General features: G+C 52.6%; 1 protein-coding gene across 6 annotated transcripts in view; it reads left to right on the top strand.

The window, feature by feature from the left end:
- PBX3 (PBX homeobox 3) overlaps window positions 1-17,500 on the top strand; it is a 107,614-nt gene that overhangs the window by 84,201 nt on the left and 5,913 nt on the right. For all 6 annotated transcript variants that reach the window (XM_062011566.1, XM_062011563.1, XM_062011567.1 and 3 more), the window contains 4 exons: window positions 2,817-3,058; window positions 8,398-8,588; window positions 10,529-10,664; window positions 16,377-16,542. In XM_062011566.1, coding sequence (XP_061867550.1) covers window positions 2,817-3,058; window positions 8,398-8,588; window positions 10,529-10,664; window positions 16,377-16,542 — 735 coding nt within the window. The remainder of the gene's footprint in view (window positions 1-2,816; window positions 3,059-8,397; window positions 8,589-10,528; window positions 10,665-16,376; window positions 16,543-17,500) is intronic.

The following is a 17,500-nucleotide window of genomic DNA, read 5'->3' as shown; positions in this document are numbered from 1 at the left end:
TGTTAAAAGCACTGGACCTGCAGCCAAGGCAGCTGCTGCAACTTGCTGAAAGGCTGCAGGTTGCACCGGTTCATCAGCTTCACTGTCCCCTGCACCCAGGGACACCAGACCCTATTAGTTGTGCTGATCTGATTCATATAGTTCATAAGGAAAGATCAGAATTAACACACAGCTTAATTCTTGTTAGAATCAGTTAATCAACTCGTGGCTTTAGCATTCAAATGAATGACGTGTCTCACTCAGGGGCAAAATAAATGTTCTGTCCCTCCTCTGCCCCTTTGTCATCCCTTGATCCATGGGCTGTCTGCAGCCACACGCCTGGGCTGGATGCTTTGCACACATGAGATTACTTACTGTTAAGGTGAGCACAACATGCCAACCCCTGTCACCAGCTCCGGAGATATGTGTTGGGGTTGTGTGTGCAACACCTTAGTGATTTCGTCATTGTCCTTATCTGCTGGTTTCTGCCTCTCCTGCTCCGGGGCCGCTCACCCGCTCCTGCAGTCTCCAGAGCAGACATCAGCTTTTGCACTTAAACCTTGGGGATTTTGAATATTAATTTAAGTCTGGTTGGATAATGTCATTTTGGACAAAGCCCTTTAATCTTTGGCCTGTTGGTGGAAGTAAATGACGCAGAAATCACAGCAATTGTACAAAGTATTCTAGTGCAGATTTGGCCTGGCATCATGCAGCATCAGGGGAGCAGGGTGGAACTGCTCAGGGGATACTGGGAGAGTAGATGAGTTTCGTAGCAGAAATGTAACTGAGGAAAACCAGCTGGAATAGAGCACAGGAAACACAGACTGAGAGATGGTCCAGAAGCAAGAGGAAGAAACAACAGTAGAAATCATTCATGAGAAGGGAACAGGGGCTGGATTTGATTAAAACCAGAATGTTGTTAAACATACTGACACGCCAGAGCAAAGGAGGAATAAGAAACAGGAGGAACAGCTCACTAAAACCATCCAGAAAAATCCCCTGCTACCAGCAGCTCAGCACAAGGCCATGGGGTGAGGCAGCCGGGGTGGGCACGGGGAGACCACCACCCCTCCTGCCACCGCAGCCCCCGGCGAGGCATCGCCCACCCACGCGTGAGCTCGGGCATCAGCGCGGGGGCCAGAGCCGTGCAGCGCTGTTCCCAAAGCACGTGTGCCAGCCCACGGAGGTGCTGGGACCACGCGTGGGACTGTCAAACCCTGCTCCTCTGTGGACCTCAGCAGGCAACAGAAATAATTTAGGAGATGATGAGACATTTTTATTATTCCCATGAAATTACATGGAATTATAGTTTTAAATGAAGGTGACAGGTTTAAAATGTGTATTTTAGAGCAAAATTAATGCCGTGCTTTCTTGAGTGGGAGGGTTGGGCAGTGAGGGAGTCGTCTCCTGCTGCGTGGGGTTTGGGGCAGCGAGGATGAGCTGTGTGCAGGAGCAGCTCCACTCCCCGTGGCTCCGGAGGCACGGTGCTGGTGCTGCGCAAGCATGCGGCGGCCCCGGCTCTGCCCCGCGCCTGGCACGGCGTGTTTGGTGCCCACACCGACATGCGGGGAGCCTGCAGCAGAGCCCCGGGACACGCTCCATCCAGAGCACGAATACCTGCTCTTAAACAGACGTAAGGAGGTTAACGGGGCTGGGCCGTACGCGGCTGCGGTCCATCTCCAATGCAAATGTTGATGTGAGAGGCCACGGCTCCAGTGAGTTTTGTACTACTGTAATTATTTTTAAGCTTTCTTCTCAGCATCATTGGTAACAGCCTGGCACCGTGCCTGTGTGACCCGATTAAACTTACAAATTGTCAGCCTTGATCTATAGGACACAGACAGGATTGCTGACTGAGCACCGCTTCCGAAACGCTCCACTTAAAGCAAAAGTTACACTGAAAGTGTTGTTCCCAACAATACAGTGCAAGAGCACAGGCAACTTTAAACACATACTCACTATCCCAGTATCTCAATAGCAACCAAATCCCTTTACGGCAAGGGAAGTTCAGCTCCTTCTTGCCTCTCCTCCGCGGGTGAGCGGGAGCTGTGGAGGGCAGCCAGGCAGCCAGAGCGAGGGGCTGCTGGAGCCTCCGCACCCCGCTCCCGCAGCGGCCGTGCCCCAGCTCATGCTTCCAGCTCTGCCTGCATCATTCCCCTCTCATGTGAAATTTCAGCCCCACCTGTGTGGAGCCAGAGACCGTGGGTGGGAGTGGAACTGATGCCGATGGCAGCCCCAGCACCTCCTGTTTCACCTGGAGTCTCCTGTAGCAGAGGAGTGAGCGGCAGCTTTATCCCCAGGGTTGGAATCCAGTGGGGCAAGTCTCCATAAGGGTAACATGGTGCTTAGATGTATTTGGAAGGAAGGAGGAAGCAAATAAATGATTTCCAAGTAAATAACACACTTCCTTTTGCCACGTGGTCTTGCATCAGTGATGTGATGTGTAGGGTAACGCCAGCCTTGCGTAGGTTTAGCTGTGACTTGGAAAACAACTGGAAGATGTATCTCTGTATTCCTGTGAATACTTCTTTAATATTTATAATGAAGTCCTTAAAAGTTCTGCTGGGTCCTTTAAAAGCCTCGTGGAGTTGTTCCTGCCCTGTAATGGGAACCAAGAGTGTCCCACAGCACGGCCGTCCCCCCACAGCACGTGCCTGGGCCTGTCCAGGTGCCAGCGCAGGGCTGGAGGAAGGGCCTGGGCAGGCCTGGTCCCGGGGCCCTGGGAGCAGCGGGGCTCTGCAGCAGGGCTCCTGCAGGCGGGCAGCGAGCGGGCAGCGGCCGGCCAGATGCAAGAAATACTGACTGTGTTTTCTCTTGTTCTCTCTTTTCTGCCCAAGGTTTGAGCATCCGAGGAGCCCAGGAGGAAGACCCTCCCGATCCCCAGCTAATGAGACTAGACAATATGCTTCTGGCAGAAGGAGTCTCAGGTCCGGAGAAAGGTGGGGGATCGGCGGCAGCAGCTGCGGCCGCAGCAGCCTCTGGAGGGTCTTCAGATAACTCTATTGAACACTCAGATTACAGAGCCAAATTGACCCAGATCAGACAAATCTATCACACAGAGCTGGAGAAATATGAACAGGTCAGACATCAGCCTCTCAGTTGTATGTGTACCTGCCGCTGCTCTCCTCTGCTTGCCAGCGCCAGCCGCTGCCCAGCTCCAGACCACATTCCCTCCTCCCCTTCCCCACCCCTCCCCCAGAAAGAGCCGCGGTGTGCCGGGAGCCGGCGGGGCCTCGAGGAGCCGCTCGCTGGGCCCAGGACGCATGTCTTGCATGCCTCAGTGTCTTCTGTTGTCTGTAACCACATCACAGCAACGCCCCAGCCCATGTTTCTCCCCTTTGAGTCAGTCTGGAGAGAGGGACAGGAGGAGGTGTCTGTCACTGGAGCTGCTCTCGTGCCCCATGATGCAGAGTTGCAGGTCTGGCAGGTCGGGAGCAGGGGCGGGCGAGGACTGTGCTGGTGGTTGCAGCCAGTGCAGGCAGCCAGAGGCTCCGGTGTGGATCGGCTGTGGCAGTTACCACAGCGCCAGCTCAGTGCCCAGCCTGGGTTTTGGGAGCTGCTGCTATGGGTAGGAAGTATGGAAACCTCATTTCAGGCAGGCACTGGCACTCAGTGTCTTTCTTTGGAGTGAAGAGTGGGCTGTAGAGACCCATGGGTTTATGGTCACTGCTGGGGCCTGGTCATATTTGCCATGCCAGTGGCACCAGCAATGTTTGCCACATGCTGCTGGCTGGTGCTGTGTGCAGTGTGGGTCCTGCCCATGAGGAGGGGGCTGCACCGCCCCTGTAATCTGCAGGAGAGATTGCTCTGCCTCCTCTCTTTTCTGGTTTTGCAATGAGCAATAGCAGGAAATGAGACAGGGGAGGGAAGAATGGCACGAGACCCCTGGCCTTCACAAGCCTCAAGGGATGTCTTCATTTTCCCCTCCCAGAGGTGTCCTAATGAAGCTTGTAAACCCTGATCCTCATCAGCCCAGCGAACCTCAGCAGCTGGTGATTTCCTGAGCTGAGCCAGGCAAGTCTGCGCCCCCAGCCCATCACGGCAAAGCGTCGGGCTGTACAGACCAAAGCCACAGAAGAGCTGTGGAGGCAATGGTGAAGCTGCTCAGACCCACGAGGCTGAGGAGAGGAGCACATGGTGCTGCCAGGGGCTGCCCCTCTGGGCCTTGCCAGCACAGTGCAGGGCCTGGCTGCCTCCAGGGCTCTGTGGGATGCAGCTTCCCTTTTTTCCTGGGAAGACTCCCTGAAGGGTCTCTGGCTATAGTACCAGAAACAATGTCCTGGTCTGTGACAGGCCATGCTGACCCAGCTGACCAGTGTCTGCAGTGGGTGGAAGCAATGGGGTGGTGGGGAGTGGAGGTGAGGCACTGGTGAGGCATGGAGGAATGGGGAGATGGTGCCCACCAGCACAGTCCATGCAGCATCACACTGCAGATGCTGGTGGGACCGTGGCCTGAGTGGCACAAGGCTGGCATGAGCCCAGCATGGTTCAGATTCCAGTGGCGTGGTGTGGTTCAGGTGCAGGCAGCACTTTGTCTGTGCTGCCCCTTTCACTGTGTTATTCAAGTGATGAACAAATAACTGAGCAAAAACCAGTCAGGATGTTCGTGCAAGTCTCTTTTCCTCCCTCAAACGGACCCCTCCCCGTGCCAAAGGCCCCGTGCCCCCCCTTGCACACAGCCCTGGCCTGCGGCACCGGCGGGGCCGGCCGTCGGGTGAGCGAGCAGCACCCAGCGGGAGCATGTCATAGAAACGGCAGGGACACGGGCTGGAGATGGATCTGGGGCTAAAGCAACTGCAGGTCGGAGCTTGCAGCCGTTTCCTGGCAAGTGTCCTTTGACTCTAATAAGTTTAATGATGTGGGGGAAGCAGTAGCATCTTTAGCCCTGTAGCTCCATTTACAAAGGTTTCAGCTGAAATGTCACAGCCATCCGTCCACACCGCGGGAAACTTTGGAGGATGCTCAAGAGCTGCTCAGAGAAGGAGAGGAGGAGGAGCTGCTCTGAGACATGTGTGCTTCCCCGTGGATCCTGACACCCGGCAACGGCTGCTCTACACAAGTATGATAATTGCCCGCGCCTCGCAGCAAACCGTCTCCTGCCGCTCGTCTCCACGCGGTGCCCGTCCCCGCAGCCCCGCGCCAGCCGGCTCTGTGCCCCTCTGCCTGCAGCGGCTGCGGGTGCCCGGGCAGCGGGTGCCCTCCTGCAGCCAGGAGCAGCCCAGCCCCTCGCATGGGCACCTGCCCGTGCCACACAGCCGCCCCTGCATCGCTGCCCCGGTGCGGCACTGCGGCAGCCCCCGCGCAGCCGGCGGCTGCGGCCACAGCAGCATCCTGGAGACGCTTTCCAGGCAGAGTTTGATCCTGATATTTGTTGCCAGTTCAGGGAATGCACTGGGGAAAAGGGGAAAAAAAAGAGCAATGTAAAGTGTGTCACGCCATCACACAGCTCTGCCCTCGCCCTGCGCCGGCAGAAGCCGCCCAGCACAGGCAGCTCCTTCCATAATTTACAGCGACTGTAGCAGAGATGACATATTGAAAGCTATCTTCTATAATTACACTGAAATACACTTTTTGCTGTAGGCAAAAGTACTGTGAGGGTCCCAGGCCTCCCGGAGCATCTGGGAACCTGCTTCCTGAGTCCACAGATGTCTTCTGAATTCACCCCAATTTGGAGTGAAGTGGCTGCTCAGAAGATGCCACCAGCCTAACGGAGCACTGGCTGGTTCTGTGGCCCTGAAGACTGTTTTGGGCCATTTCTTCTCTTTTTCTTGCACTTGTCTGAAGAGTCTTGACGATGCATTAAGGCTAGCAGGAGCATCCCCGCTCCTACAAGGTTTCTGAGCAGGTTAACAAGGCCATCACTTATAACCTGACATTATTAATAATGTCTCGAGCACCAAGCAGAGGCCTGAAAAATAGTACTGAAAAAGGGACCAAGTAGCTCGGACGCTATAAATAAACAAGAGAAAACAAGACAAAGCATCAGAGTCTTCCGAGCTTACTTCCACTGTGCTGCACTGAAGTAGCTCTGCAGATGGGAGGTGCTGGTGGAGATAAATTAAACCAGGCTCTCTAGGAAGCTGGAACCGACCAAAGTCTCATCGAGCAATTCAAGTAAATTCAGGGAAAGATTTTCGCTCCTTGAAAGCACGAAACTCACTTCAGCTTTGAAATGTACGATTTTTGAGGCTGTATTTGTGGAGAAATATTTCTCATAGGAAAGACAGACATGAAACTATTTTTAAAGGAACAGTTGCCATTTTTATTGTACTTTAAAAATGAATTGCCTGGATCTGCAAAGGAGGGGGCACGTGGCAAGCTGTGTGCCTGAAGTGCTGCTCCTTCCCGTGCCCAGGCCCTTCCCCGGGGGCTCGGAGCCCAGGGGCGAGCTGCTGTGCCAGGCCTGCAGTCACACAGACCAAAGCTTTGGCATGGAGGAGCAGGTCACCTGGGACAACTCCTGTTCTCCAGAGGCAAGAGGAGGGTGGCCAGGGCTGCTCAGGGCAGTGTCCCATCCCTGCGGTGAGGCCGGTGACTGCTCACCTCTGCCAGCTTTGCTGCCTGAAATGCCAAGATGGGAAGAAAGGATGAAATGGGAAGCAAGGCCGAGATGTGTACAGCTTCCTAAGCTGGAGCTCAGGAGGTCTCAGCAAGGTCTGGGAGCAGCAGCTGGCGGGAGGAGGCTGCACTGGTGTGGCACCGTGACCGCAGTGCTTGGCAGTGCCGGTGGTGGACGTCCACGCCAGGGCTCCCTGAGCCCTTCAGAGCCCTGCCAGAGCCCTGCTGCCAGGGGGCTGCCAGGGTGGGAATTAGCCTGTAATTTACTTGCAGTAGTGTAAAGAAAAAAAAAATCACTTTGCCTGAAGTGTATGCATCTTTCTTAAGGGTGTACCCAGATTTTAATTATCTAAATGTAAATACTTAACGAATTTTACTTAGAGTAATGAGCTAAAGTGCACACTACATAAATGAGATGTTCTAATTAATCATGTATGAACTACTGGTTTAAAGAAAAGCTATGTGAATTCTGCGAATGTTGGGCTATTGCCAAATTGCTAATCAGCATTTGCATTCATAGATGGCTTCACTTAATAAGTTGTGAGACGTTCAGCAAATGTTGTAGGAAATTATGAGTTTTTAGATGCATAAACTTTTCACGTTTAACTCTTTCCCTCACACGATCTGTTGGGATGCAGGAGAATCCCTGAAAATGTAGTTGTCAGATAAATCACACAGATATTTTTCACCCTGGCTTCAGAGGGAAAAGGGGAGCTGAAGTCAAAGAGATAGGTAGTGCTGGTGTCTGGATGAGGCGCTGGTGTTTGCTCAGCAGGACTGGCCGAGCATCGCGCTCACCGCCTGGCTGACAGGGGCACGGCAGCCGAGCCCTGCAGCCACAGCCCTGCAGCACACTGTGTGCTGGCCCACGTGCAGCAGGCCTCCTGCAGCCTGGCACACACAAGGGCCAGAGGAGCAGAGCAGTTTCCCTGCAGACACTGCGGAGGCCAGCGCAGTACCCAGCCTCGCTCCTCTTCCCATGGCTCTGCCGGAACCGGGGTGGGTTTGTGCCCAAAAGGTGCTGGGATACCAGGCTAACCCTGGGAAGGGACTAGCACCGTGGCCACCACACAGCTCTGTCTAGCAGAGAGCAGTCCTGGGGTTTGTTTTTGAAAGAGACAAGGGAGATGTAAATCAGCAGAGCTCGTGGCAGCCTCCAGCCTGCGTGAGGGGAGCTGGGTGCCGCCACGGCAGCCGCTCGGTCACATGGAGCCTCGGATCGGGCGCTGCCGTCGGTGGTACAGCCTGGAGAAGTTGATATCATTGTGTCTGTTCACCTGTGTAGTCTGGGACTGATAATGGATGGCTCCTCGTGCCTTGCCTCCTCCAGCACCTCAGCAGTGTGGAGTGGGCCACACTCGGGCACAGCTTTGCTGAAACCCACCCTCTAAGGGGACACACACGGTGCCTTGGAAAGGCCTCGGGCTCTGTAGCTGCAGCGGGGAGCTGCCGTGCCTGTGGGGCTTGGCGGGCTGCAGGACAGGCAGCACCTCCCAGGCCTTGCTCCCTTGGCTGCTGAGCGTGTGCTGGCTCCTGCCCACATCCTGCCGCCCGCAGCCGTTGCCCGCGCCGATCCCAGCCTCTCCTCTCCTGTCCGCCGCGGTCTGGCTGGGCCGTGGGCGTGCTGGAAGGGATGAGCGTGGAAGGGGCTGTGTCGCAGTTGCTCGGCTGCTGCAGGACGGTGCTGGGTCTCGTGGACAGGGTGTGTGTGACCTGCCCCTGCAGCCACACGTGTGCAGAGGGGACAGGGCCACACGAGGATCCCCCAGCCCTTCTCCCCTTCCCCCTAACAGCCAGGCCTGAGCTTGTGTCCTTGTGGGGTGGCACAAAACCATTTCTAAGCCGTTCTTTCCTTCACAGGCATGTAATGAATTTACCACACATGTGATGAACCTTCTCAGAGAACAGAGCCGGACACGTCCCATTTCTCCCAAGGAGATTGAAAGGATGGTGGGCATCATTCATCGAAAGTTCAGCTCCATCCAGATGCAACTCAAACAAAGTACTTGTGAAGCAGTAATGATTTTAAGATCAAGGTTCCTCGATGCCAGGTAAGGCAGAGGCGAGTGCCCCTGACCTTTCTGGTGGGGAAGGGGCAATTGCTGGGCAACCTAGGGAGAACCTGGCTGTGCTGGGATTTGTGTCCCCATGTGGCCAGGGACCTGCTGGGAGAGGCTGCTGTGTCCCAGTGAAAGCCCAGGCCCTCATCCTTCACCCAGCAAATGCTTGGGGGGGGGGGGGGGGGGGGGGATGTTTCTGCACAGAGCTTTCATAAACAGAAATGCTTTTTCTAGGTATTTTTGTGCAGACTGGGCTTGTTTACCTGATGCTTGTTTACCCTGCTCGTACGGGAGCCACATGGGATCTGTGCAGAGGGCTGTTTGGTCACCCTGGCAGTTGTTAAAGTGGCTGCTGATACAGATGTCTCTCAGCACAAGGCCAGGCAAAACACTGACCCTCTAATGGAAGAGCCAGGTTCTGTGGTAGGGATGTGCCCGGGGGCTGTGCTTGATGCTGGGTTAGCAGCTGTATGAGCCCAAGCTAGGATGGGCCATGATGCTTCCAAAGGCCAGATCTGCTGGGCCACCTCCCACTGGGGCTGTGGGAGAAGGCAGCACCTTCCAAACCACTCACAGCCAACACACACGTCCCTCAGACACCTGTGTGGCTGCAGGAACTCAGAGCCCATCCCCACACAGTCAGATTCATTTGGAAGCCTTGATGAGGTAGGATATAAATTCCCAGCCCCCTCCCTTTCACAGGGCTTCCCTCTGCAGAGCAAGGCCCTGGCAGCTGGCAGAGCCCAGCAGAGCCAGAGCTGAGCCCGGCAGAGCAGGGAGAAGCAGCAGGCACCACACAGAGCATCCCTTCAGCAGTTTTGCTCGTGCTTCACACCTGAAAGCTGTGAGGAGCTAAACAAGAGCAAAATAATTTTATTAACAAGGAGGTCACTGGCAGGTGTGGCAAATTAGGGTAATTACAAACAGTTGGAGGAAATGTCTACGGAGAGCTCCAGTAACTGCAAAAGGTAAAGCTTGCAGATGCACATCTTAAAGTGATTTCTTTAAAAAGGAGGAAGGTAAATAAGGCAAAATGAGCGGAAGCACAGTAATGAGATAAACATAGCTCTAGGGAGGGAGTCTGCCTGCTCCAGGATACTGTGTAGTTAGCAGCATCTGATACTGCTGGAAGAGAGCACTGGGGATTGCGCTTGGCTGCCTGCTGGCCTCGGGCACAGGCAGTTTGATTGCAACCAGCCCTGAGGGGAAGGGAGCTCTGAAGGAACTGTTTAACTGGTGCTTTCTAGAGTATGTTCTGGGGGAAGGAGGGCAGCCACGCCAGCTCACAGGGCAGGCACAGTAGCTGTGTAGATGGCTCTCTGTAGCCTGTGTAGTGGTGGCTTTGCTGGAAGGGCTGTGCAGCTCCTTGGTCTGCGTGGTGGTGGCTGTGCCAGAGGGACTGTGCAGCTCCTTGGTCTGTGTGGTGGTGGCTGTGCTGGGGTTGCTGTGAAGCTCCTTGCTCAGTGCTGCCAGAGCACAGCGTGTGCCAGAGAGGCTGCAGGGCCATACAGCTCAGGCCCTGTCCCACGTGGGAGCCTGGGCCCTGCTCAGCCCTTGGCAGGAGGGTGCACAGATGGGTCTCCTGTGCAAAGCCCTGAAAGCCACTTGCTGTTGGAAGCCAATTAGCTCAATGAGTGCTTGGTAAGGACACGGCAGTGAGCCTGCCCAGCCCTTTCAGCTGCACTCACCCCGGGCACCTGTGCAGGACCCTGGCTGACCTGCTACTTGGAGGAGGGTGTGCTGCCTGCTGTCGGTGCAGTGCAATGAACAGCCAGGAGGCTGGAGGGGTTGGGGTGCTGAGGCAGTGCTGTCATGTTGCAGTGTGCTTCAGCACAGGCATGTGAGACAAGGGTTGCATCCACCCCAGCTGACCCTGACAGGGACCTGTTTGCTTCTGGAGGAACAGCTGTGATTTTCTTTTCTCATTTCAGACGGAAACGGCGTAACTTCAGCAAACAAGCCACAGAAATCTTGAATGAGTATTTTTACTCCCACCTCAGCAACCCCTACCCCAGTGAAGAAGCCAAAGAAGAGCTGGCAAAGAAATGCAGCATCACAGTATCACAGGTGAGCAGCAGGTGTGAGTGGGTCCAGCTCCAGGCAGCCCAGCTCCCTCTGGGCTCTGGGGTGTGCTTCCAGGGGAGGACAGAGCAGATCCCTGCCCAAAGCACCTTTGTAATTCCTTCGAATTTGCATTGTCAACTATAGTAAAGTTCAGCAGAGTGATGGAACATGACAAAGCTCTGCAAGGAACAGCAATGTGGCTGGGGTTGAGCCAGAGTAAAAGGAGTGTGTCCAAAGATAAAGATAGCAATAAGGAGGCTGTAAGGTTAGCACACCACACCAGCCTTCTCTCTGCTCACAGTAAGATTCCTTGCCAAGTCTTTCTGTCTGTTATGAGTTCATTACAACTTCCCATTATTTTGGAGGAAGACCAGTTTATTGACAAACATATAATCTATCTCTATAGATCAGAATTTCTTTGATTGCTTGAAGTTGTTTTTCCAAGCCAGACAGAAATTCAGCCTCTCGATACACTGAAGTGACACAAGTGGTTTATCTCTGGCAAAAACATATGGGGCAGCTTTGCTCCTTTTAACACGTCTAACAGATGTTACTGTGAAGTTAATGCAGGAAAACCAGCATCTCCCTAATCAGAAATGTGTGCTGTCAGTGGCTACAGCTGGTTTTGGTGTAGGCCACAGTATCTGTACAGCCCTGGACTGGTGTCTCGCAGCAGTGCTCAGGCCAATGGCACCACTCCATCCAGCTTTCTGTCATCAGACAGCTTAGAAAGCAAAACAGCACTTTGCACTCCTCATGGCTTGCATGAAAACCAAATGGTTCCCACAGCAGATCTGGCTCATGCAGCTCGGGAAGGGTTGTGCTTGGGTGGCAGGGAAGGCTCCCCAGCAGTCTCCCAGATGTGCAGCCACCCTGCTGCCAGGGCTGCAGTGCCATCTCCTCCAGCTCCATCAGCTCCCCTTATCAATATTACAGGTGCTTTAGAGGAACAATGCCTGTGGCAAATGTGTTAACTATTAATGATTGCAGGCTGCAGTATTGGCATTATTAGCAATGCAACCTTTAGCTTTATAATTAAGACCTGAGTTGAGATTTGCTTTACAGGTCTCCCTTGAATGCACAAAAAATTCAGGCACTGTATTGAAGCCTTTCAAGTTAAAGGCTGCCCACCTCCCCAAATTTAATGTTACTTAATGGACTTCAGGGGCACTCTCAGCACACACTGATGAGACTGCCCTGTGACAGCAGAGGCCATTGGACACCTCGGTGTGCCTTGCTCTCTCCTGGCTTGCTCATCAGCACATCCTGCACTCTGAGCAGGGTCAGAAGCACCTGTGCTGGGTGCCAGGGGAAGAGAGAGAGATGGGAAGAGTTTCTCCCATCCATGTGTGAGTGGCTGTGGTGATGGGCAGGAACTTTTTGGGAGAAATTCTGCATCAAACTTGTTCTCTTTCATATTAATCCATTGATGTTGGCGTCACAGGAGCGACTGCAGCTCGAGTGGGCGCAGGGGCCGCCGTGGTGGCTGCTGGGCAGCTCTTTGTGCCCACAGGCATCCTTGTGATGGCAATGGGGCCTGTCAGAGGAGGAGTTAGTGATCCTGCAGAGTGGGCAGGTGAAAAACTAGATCTAGATAATACTGAACTGACTGAAGGAAATGAGATGAAACGCTTGAGAAGCCATAACTGATTGCTTCTAGAGCTAATAGATCTGATTTCTTTCTTAATTGGTTGTTTGATAAGATTTAATGTATGTATTGTAGAATGACATAAAGATGTTGTACATGGTGAGGAAAAGCTCCAGATGATGGGACAGCCTGAAACCAGGGCAACGTGTCTTCTGTTGGGAGGAGCATGTGTGTGAGAGGCAGCGCTTGTGCTTGCTGGCTGTTGAGGTTCCCGAGAGCTCTGCAGCCACAGCCAGGAGATGGGAATGCTGTGGGCATCCTGATCTTTGCGTTCCAAAGGCCGCACGGTGGGACCGTGGGTTCAGTTGGTACTTACTAGGTTAACCTGGGCTGGAGTTGTCCTTCTTCATACTGAAGAGTGTATATATTTTTGAGGCCATCTAGCAGAAAAGCTCTGAGCAAGCACTGTAAAACAGCCCAGTGCACGCTGCGCTGGTGGCTGGCAGCACGAGTCAGGGGATGCAGCCCAGCAACGGGGGTGAATTGAGCAGTCATTTAAAACAGTGGCAGCAGCAGCATCGCATGGGATAAGCAACGGCATCCAAGCGAGTGACTGAGCTACACCTTGCACAGGGCTTCTCTGGAAGTCTCTGAGCACACATATTTCCAGCCTCAACCAGGAGTCCCTCAGACATGGCTGTGCCTGGCACCGTGCCCCATTTCCCTCCCGTGCTACAAATGTCCTGGAGGTGCAAAGAGCTGGAAAATAAGGGGGGGCGGGAGGGGAAGCTAACAAATGGCCTTGCTAGTTCTTGGAGGTTGTGTTTCATTTTTGATGAAGAGGCTTTGTCCTTTCAATGGCTGAGCAAGACTTCTGCTGTTAGCCTCTCCTCGTGATGATCCAAGGTGTTTCTTTCTTCTGCTGTCAGTGCCTTGTAAATGCTGGGGGCAGATTCATGGCAGAACATTTTCTCCCTCAAACACTTAATTAGCAAGTGTTTTGGGTCATCCTCCTCCCAGATTAAGCAGCTCACTGGAAATCTTGCTGCCATAGCACTTTACTGAGCTGCAAAGAAAATTGTCTCCCAGAATCATTTGGTTGCAGATGGGAGATAGATGGTTTCAGTTTTGATATTGGTGTTTAAAATAATATGTATAGAAGGCTTTTCAAGAAAAGCATAAAGACAAACTATTTGTTAAGATGAACACCTTGCACAATTTCATCTTTAAGAGTACAGAGCAGGTAATTCTAAGGAAAAAAATGTCCTTAATAGAGAACATCGTTGGCTGTAATTTAGAGCCACCCGATCAGTACGTGTTGAAGGGAGATAAACTGTATCATCTGTTCTCCCCTCACTGTGGCTATGAGGCTGATGTTTTATACTTTTGCAGATGAGCCTCTTTCAGGTGTCATGAACAACTATCAGTCTATCATATGGGCTATAGAAAGGCCATAGTCATTGCTGAAAGCGTGTCAGTGGATTACAGCAATAAAATTTTTCACTGCTTCAAACAAAAGAAGGATGTGGTTGACAAGGGAATACATTTAAAATTCTTCTAAAGAGAGAATGCAGGAGCTGGTTGTCAGCACCCCTCCTGCCCCTGCTGCTTCTGAGCCTGAGTCTGTAAGCAGATGGACAGGCAGAGCTATGGGTGTATAGGCCCTTGCTCCTTGACTTCACCTGGGAAGCAATGGGGGGGAAAAAAAAGATACAAGCTTAATTAAATAGTTTCTGGAGGTAAAAATCATAGTTTTAGATCATCTGCTATCATTGTGCCATTTTGATTCTCAAGATGATCTGTCTGTGCCATTTGATTTGGTGTGGGACATAAGCTGTGTGCTACAAACACTTGGAGCCCCAAGGGAGGGTTCCCGTGAGGCCGTGTCTCTCTGCTCTCGTGCTGCTGCGTGTGCTCGGAGGCTGTGACTCCCGTGGAGGCATTCAGCACGGAGGCACGAGGCAGCCCAGCCCCAGTCCCACGTTAGGCATCTTGATGGTTTAAGTAATAATTTATTGTCTTTTATTTAACATTGCAATTAACATGATAAATAAGAGCAACAGTATTGTTTGAAATGTAATATACAATTAAGCCAAATTAATTAATTGGCCTTCAATGATCAGGAGGAGAAAGATGTTCATTGTTTTTTCTATGTCAAGAGATAGTTTGTTTTAATGAAAAATGTGTTGTGAAGCAGCTTGCAGTGAGACAACTTTCATTTTTAGGGCAAGCGTGGGGCTGTGCGAGAGCCTGGGCACCACGGCTCCTCCAGCCCCCGGCGCTGACCAGCTCAGCCCTGCACTGGCTGTGCCACTGGTGAGAGCAGGGCAAGGTGGGCTCCAGGTGGGCAGGGGAGGGTGCAGGCAGCTGGCACAGCCCCATGGGAAGAGTGCCAGGGTGAGAAATGCAGGGACTGTGTGCCACTGGTGCCATGTCCAGCCGCCCCTGCACGGCCCTGGCCCGTGGCTCTAACACGGTGTGCTCTGTGGCCAGGGGAAGGGCCCTGGGTGCTGGTGGCACTGCCCCTGGGTGCTGCCGTGGCAGCTCAGTGGCTGCTGTGCTCCGCCTCAGCCTCAGTGAAATGTTTCTGGATGTTCATTTGGATGTGGTGTGCGGGTTAAACATAACATACGATCGCTGCTCCTCTCATTGCTTCCAATTAAACCTTGCTTGTTAGTTTAACCTCTAGGTAATCCCATCAAACAATTGATGTCAAGGAAACACTGCCCACAGTGGCTCTGGATGAGTGGCCATTAATTTTAATTGCCTTGATATTAAAGATTAAGAAGTATTGGGACTAGCAGAATGGAAACGATCTGATGTCAAGCAAATCCACTCGCTGAGGCTTCCCCAGGCTGCTGGTGATATTAAAATTTTACTGTGAGAATTAAATAAACCTTTATTAGTGATGGCTGTTGTTTGATTGGTCCAGGGGCGTGCATAAACAGAGGGGTCTCGCACATGTCCGTGGACAATACGGTTGATGTACAAAGATTCCTCAATTATGAAACTGTTAATAAAGCATAATCTGATTGTCCACAATAATTATTTGCTAGGTTTCATTAATGTATTATTGCTTCTCTGATTGACAAGGTAATATTAAGTGCAATATATAGAATACAGTGGAGTATTACCTAGGGAACAGAATGTATAAGGTACCTTTCGTATTGCTGTTAAAAGCTAGAGGCTTTTCATTAATTGTGTTTAAACAAAAGCTGCTGCATAAAATAGAGCAGGATTGATGCAGTGGTGTGCCTTACCAGGCACTGCAATGGAGCACAGGGGGTGAGAGGTGCCACAGAGCTGCTGTGCTCATCAGCATGTGACTCTGGGACCCCGGCCCCTGCCTTGCCTGGCCAGGTCACTCACTGCAGGGATGGCCAAGAACCACTGCTGTTACTGCCAGTCCCCTCCCCTTTACCTCCCTGGTGCTGCAGATGCTTTTTTGTCTTGGCAGCATTGGCCGTCATCCATGTTACAAACTGCATTTGTTATTTAGGAGCTGTGTTACAGCAGGTGAAGTTAAACAAAGCCACTGAGAAAGATTGTGCAAACTTTTCCAAGCGGCTGCAGCCGTGACCTCTGCCTGGTTTCATGGTCAGCACCCTGTGAGCTGTCTTGGCTCCAGTACAGTATCTTCAAAGGGAGATGACAAAGTGACTTTTCAGCCATTATTGATTTATATGATTCCTTTCATTTTCAGATGACCAAACACGATTCTTTGAGTGGGCTGCCAAGGTTGTTCCAGCCCAAAAATAAAGAACAATTGCTCTCTCTGCCTGCTCACCCTCACTCAGCTGGACCTTGGTCTCCCTTCAGCAGCTTTCGGGATCTTGCACTGATTTTCTTGACAAATGGCTCATAGGATACAATGCAAAATGCTACAGTGAGCTCCAGGATATGAGTCGTCATCACAGTCACCCCTCGTGTCAGTTTGCCAGCAGAGAAGCAGATCATGCTCCCCTCCCCAGTGATATCTGACTGACCCTCTCGGTCACTGGTTGGGTAGTGGGAGTGCCCAGCACGTGCAGGCTGGGGACTGGCCAAAGCCGACATCTCGAAGGGATCACGCTCTGCAAGGTCAAGCGCTTTGTGTCCCTCACCCTTCCCACCTCTCTCCACTGCAGGTGTCCAACTGGTTTGGCAATAAGAGAATCAGGTACAAGAAGAACATTGGGAAGTTCCAGGAAGAAGCCAATCTCTACGCGGCAAAGACGGCTGTGACCGCAGCGCACGCCGTGGCCGCGGCCGTCCAGAACAACCAGACAAACTCCCCCACCACACCAAACTCTGGTACGTACCCGGTGCGGGCTGTGCAGCATCCCAAGGAAGGGCCTCGGCCTGGCCGAGAGCTGGGCCGGGCTGAGAGGGCTGTGGCAGCCTCACGGAGCCCGAGTGGGGCTGAGGCCGTGGAGCAGCACTGCAGGGGCTGAGCGCTGCTGGAGGGGATCCCGGCAGCGCAGCTCCCGCGGCCCTCGGTGCCTCCCGCAGCGGTCAGGCTGCCTGCCTCCTAATCCTGGCAGCTGCTTTGCTCCTGTAGTTATTTTAAGCTTTCTTTCATTCAATGAAAATAAGATGAGACGTAGCTCAGGTCTGGCTTTGTAGAGCTCTTACGTTTATTGTCAAGACAAGAACAAAACAGAAATATTTTAGCGTGTGCTAATTGGAGTTTAAAGTCTGGGTTGCTGGAAGTGGAGTTGATCCTGTATATGGAAATGTAAGGATGCAGCTTTATTATGGAGTTGCTCTGCCGTGCGTTCTGCAGTGTTTAAAACTCGTCTCGCTAGTGTGTTGTTGCCATTTTGCAAATCTACGCATTGAATTAGGAAGGGGAGTGTGTGAAGTCACGTTTTGGGGCTCCAGAGGCAAAGGCTTCCACGAAGCACAGATGTGTTTGACGCTGTTTACAGTGAAGTTTTGCTGTGACTTAGTTTCAGACAATGTTTAAAGAGTATAAAGATCCATGGGGAAAAAATACTTTAATCAAAGGAGAGTAAGAAAAAGGTTCCTCCTCTGACGGCAGTAAATCGGCTCATTAGAAATTACCAGCCATTTCCTTGGGAAGGAGACATTAAGCACGGGCTCAAAATGAGTTTTTCTCTGAGTGTTTGGCGATAGCATCTCACGGTGAAGCGATCCACCGGAGGAGAGCTCTCGACATGGAACCCCCTTGTCACACAGGCGGCTCCTCCAGCGGGAGCAGCTGCCCGGGGCTGCCGGGCGGCCGCTGTGCCGGGACGTGCTGAGCCGG

This window comes from Colius striatus, chromosome 19 (assembly GCF_028858725.1).
Source record: "Colius striatus isolate bColStr4 chromosome 19, bColStr4.1.hap1, whole genome shotgun sequence".
Taxonomy (NCBI): domain Eukaryota; kingdom Metazoa; phylum Chordata; class Aves; order Coliiformes; family Coliidae; genus Colius; species Colius striatus.
Note: the sequence above shows the minus strand (reverse complement) of the source record. Positions and strands in the feature narration are given on the sequence as shown.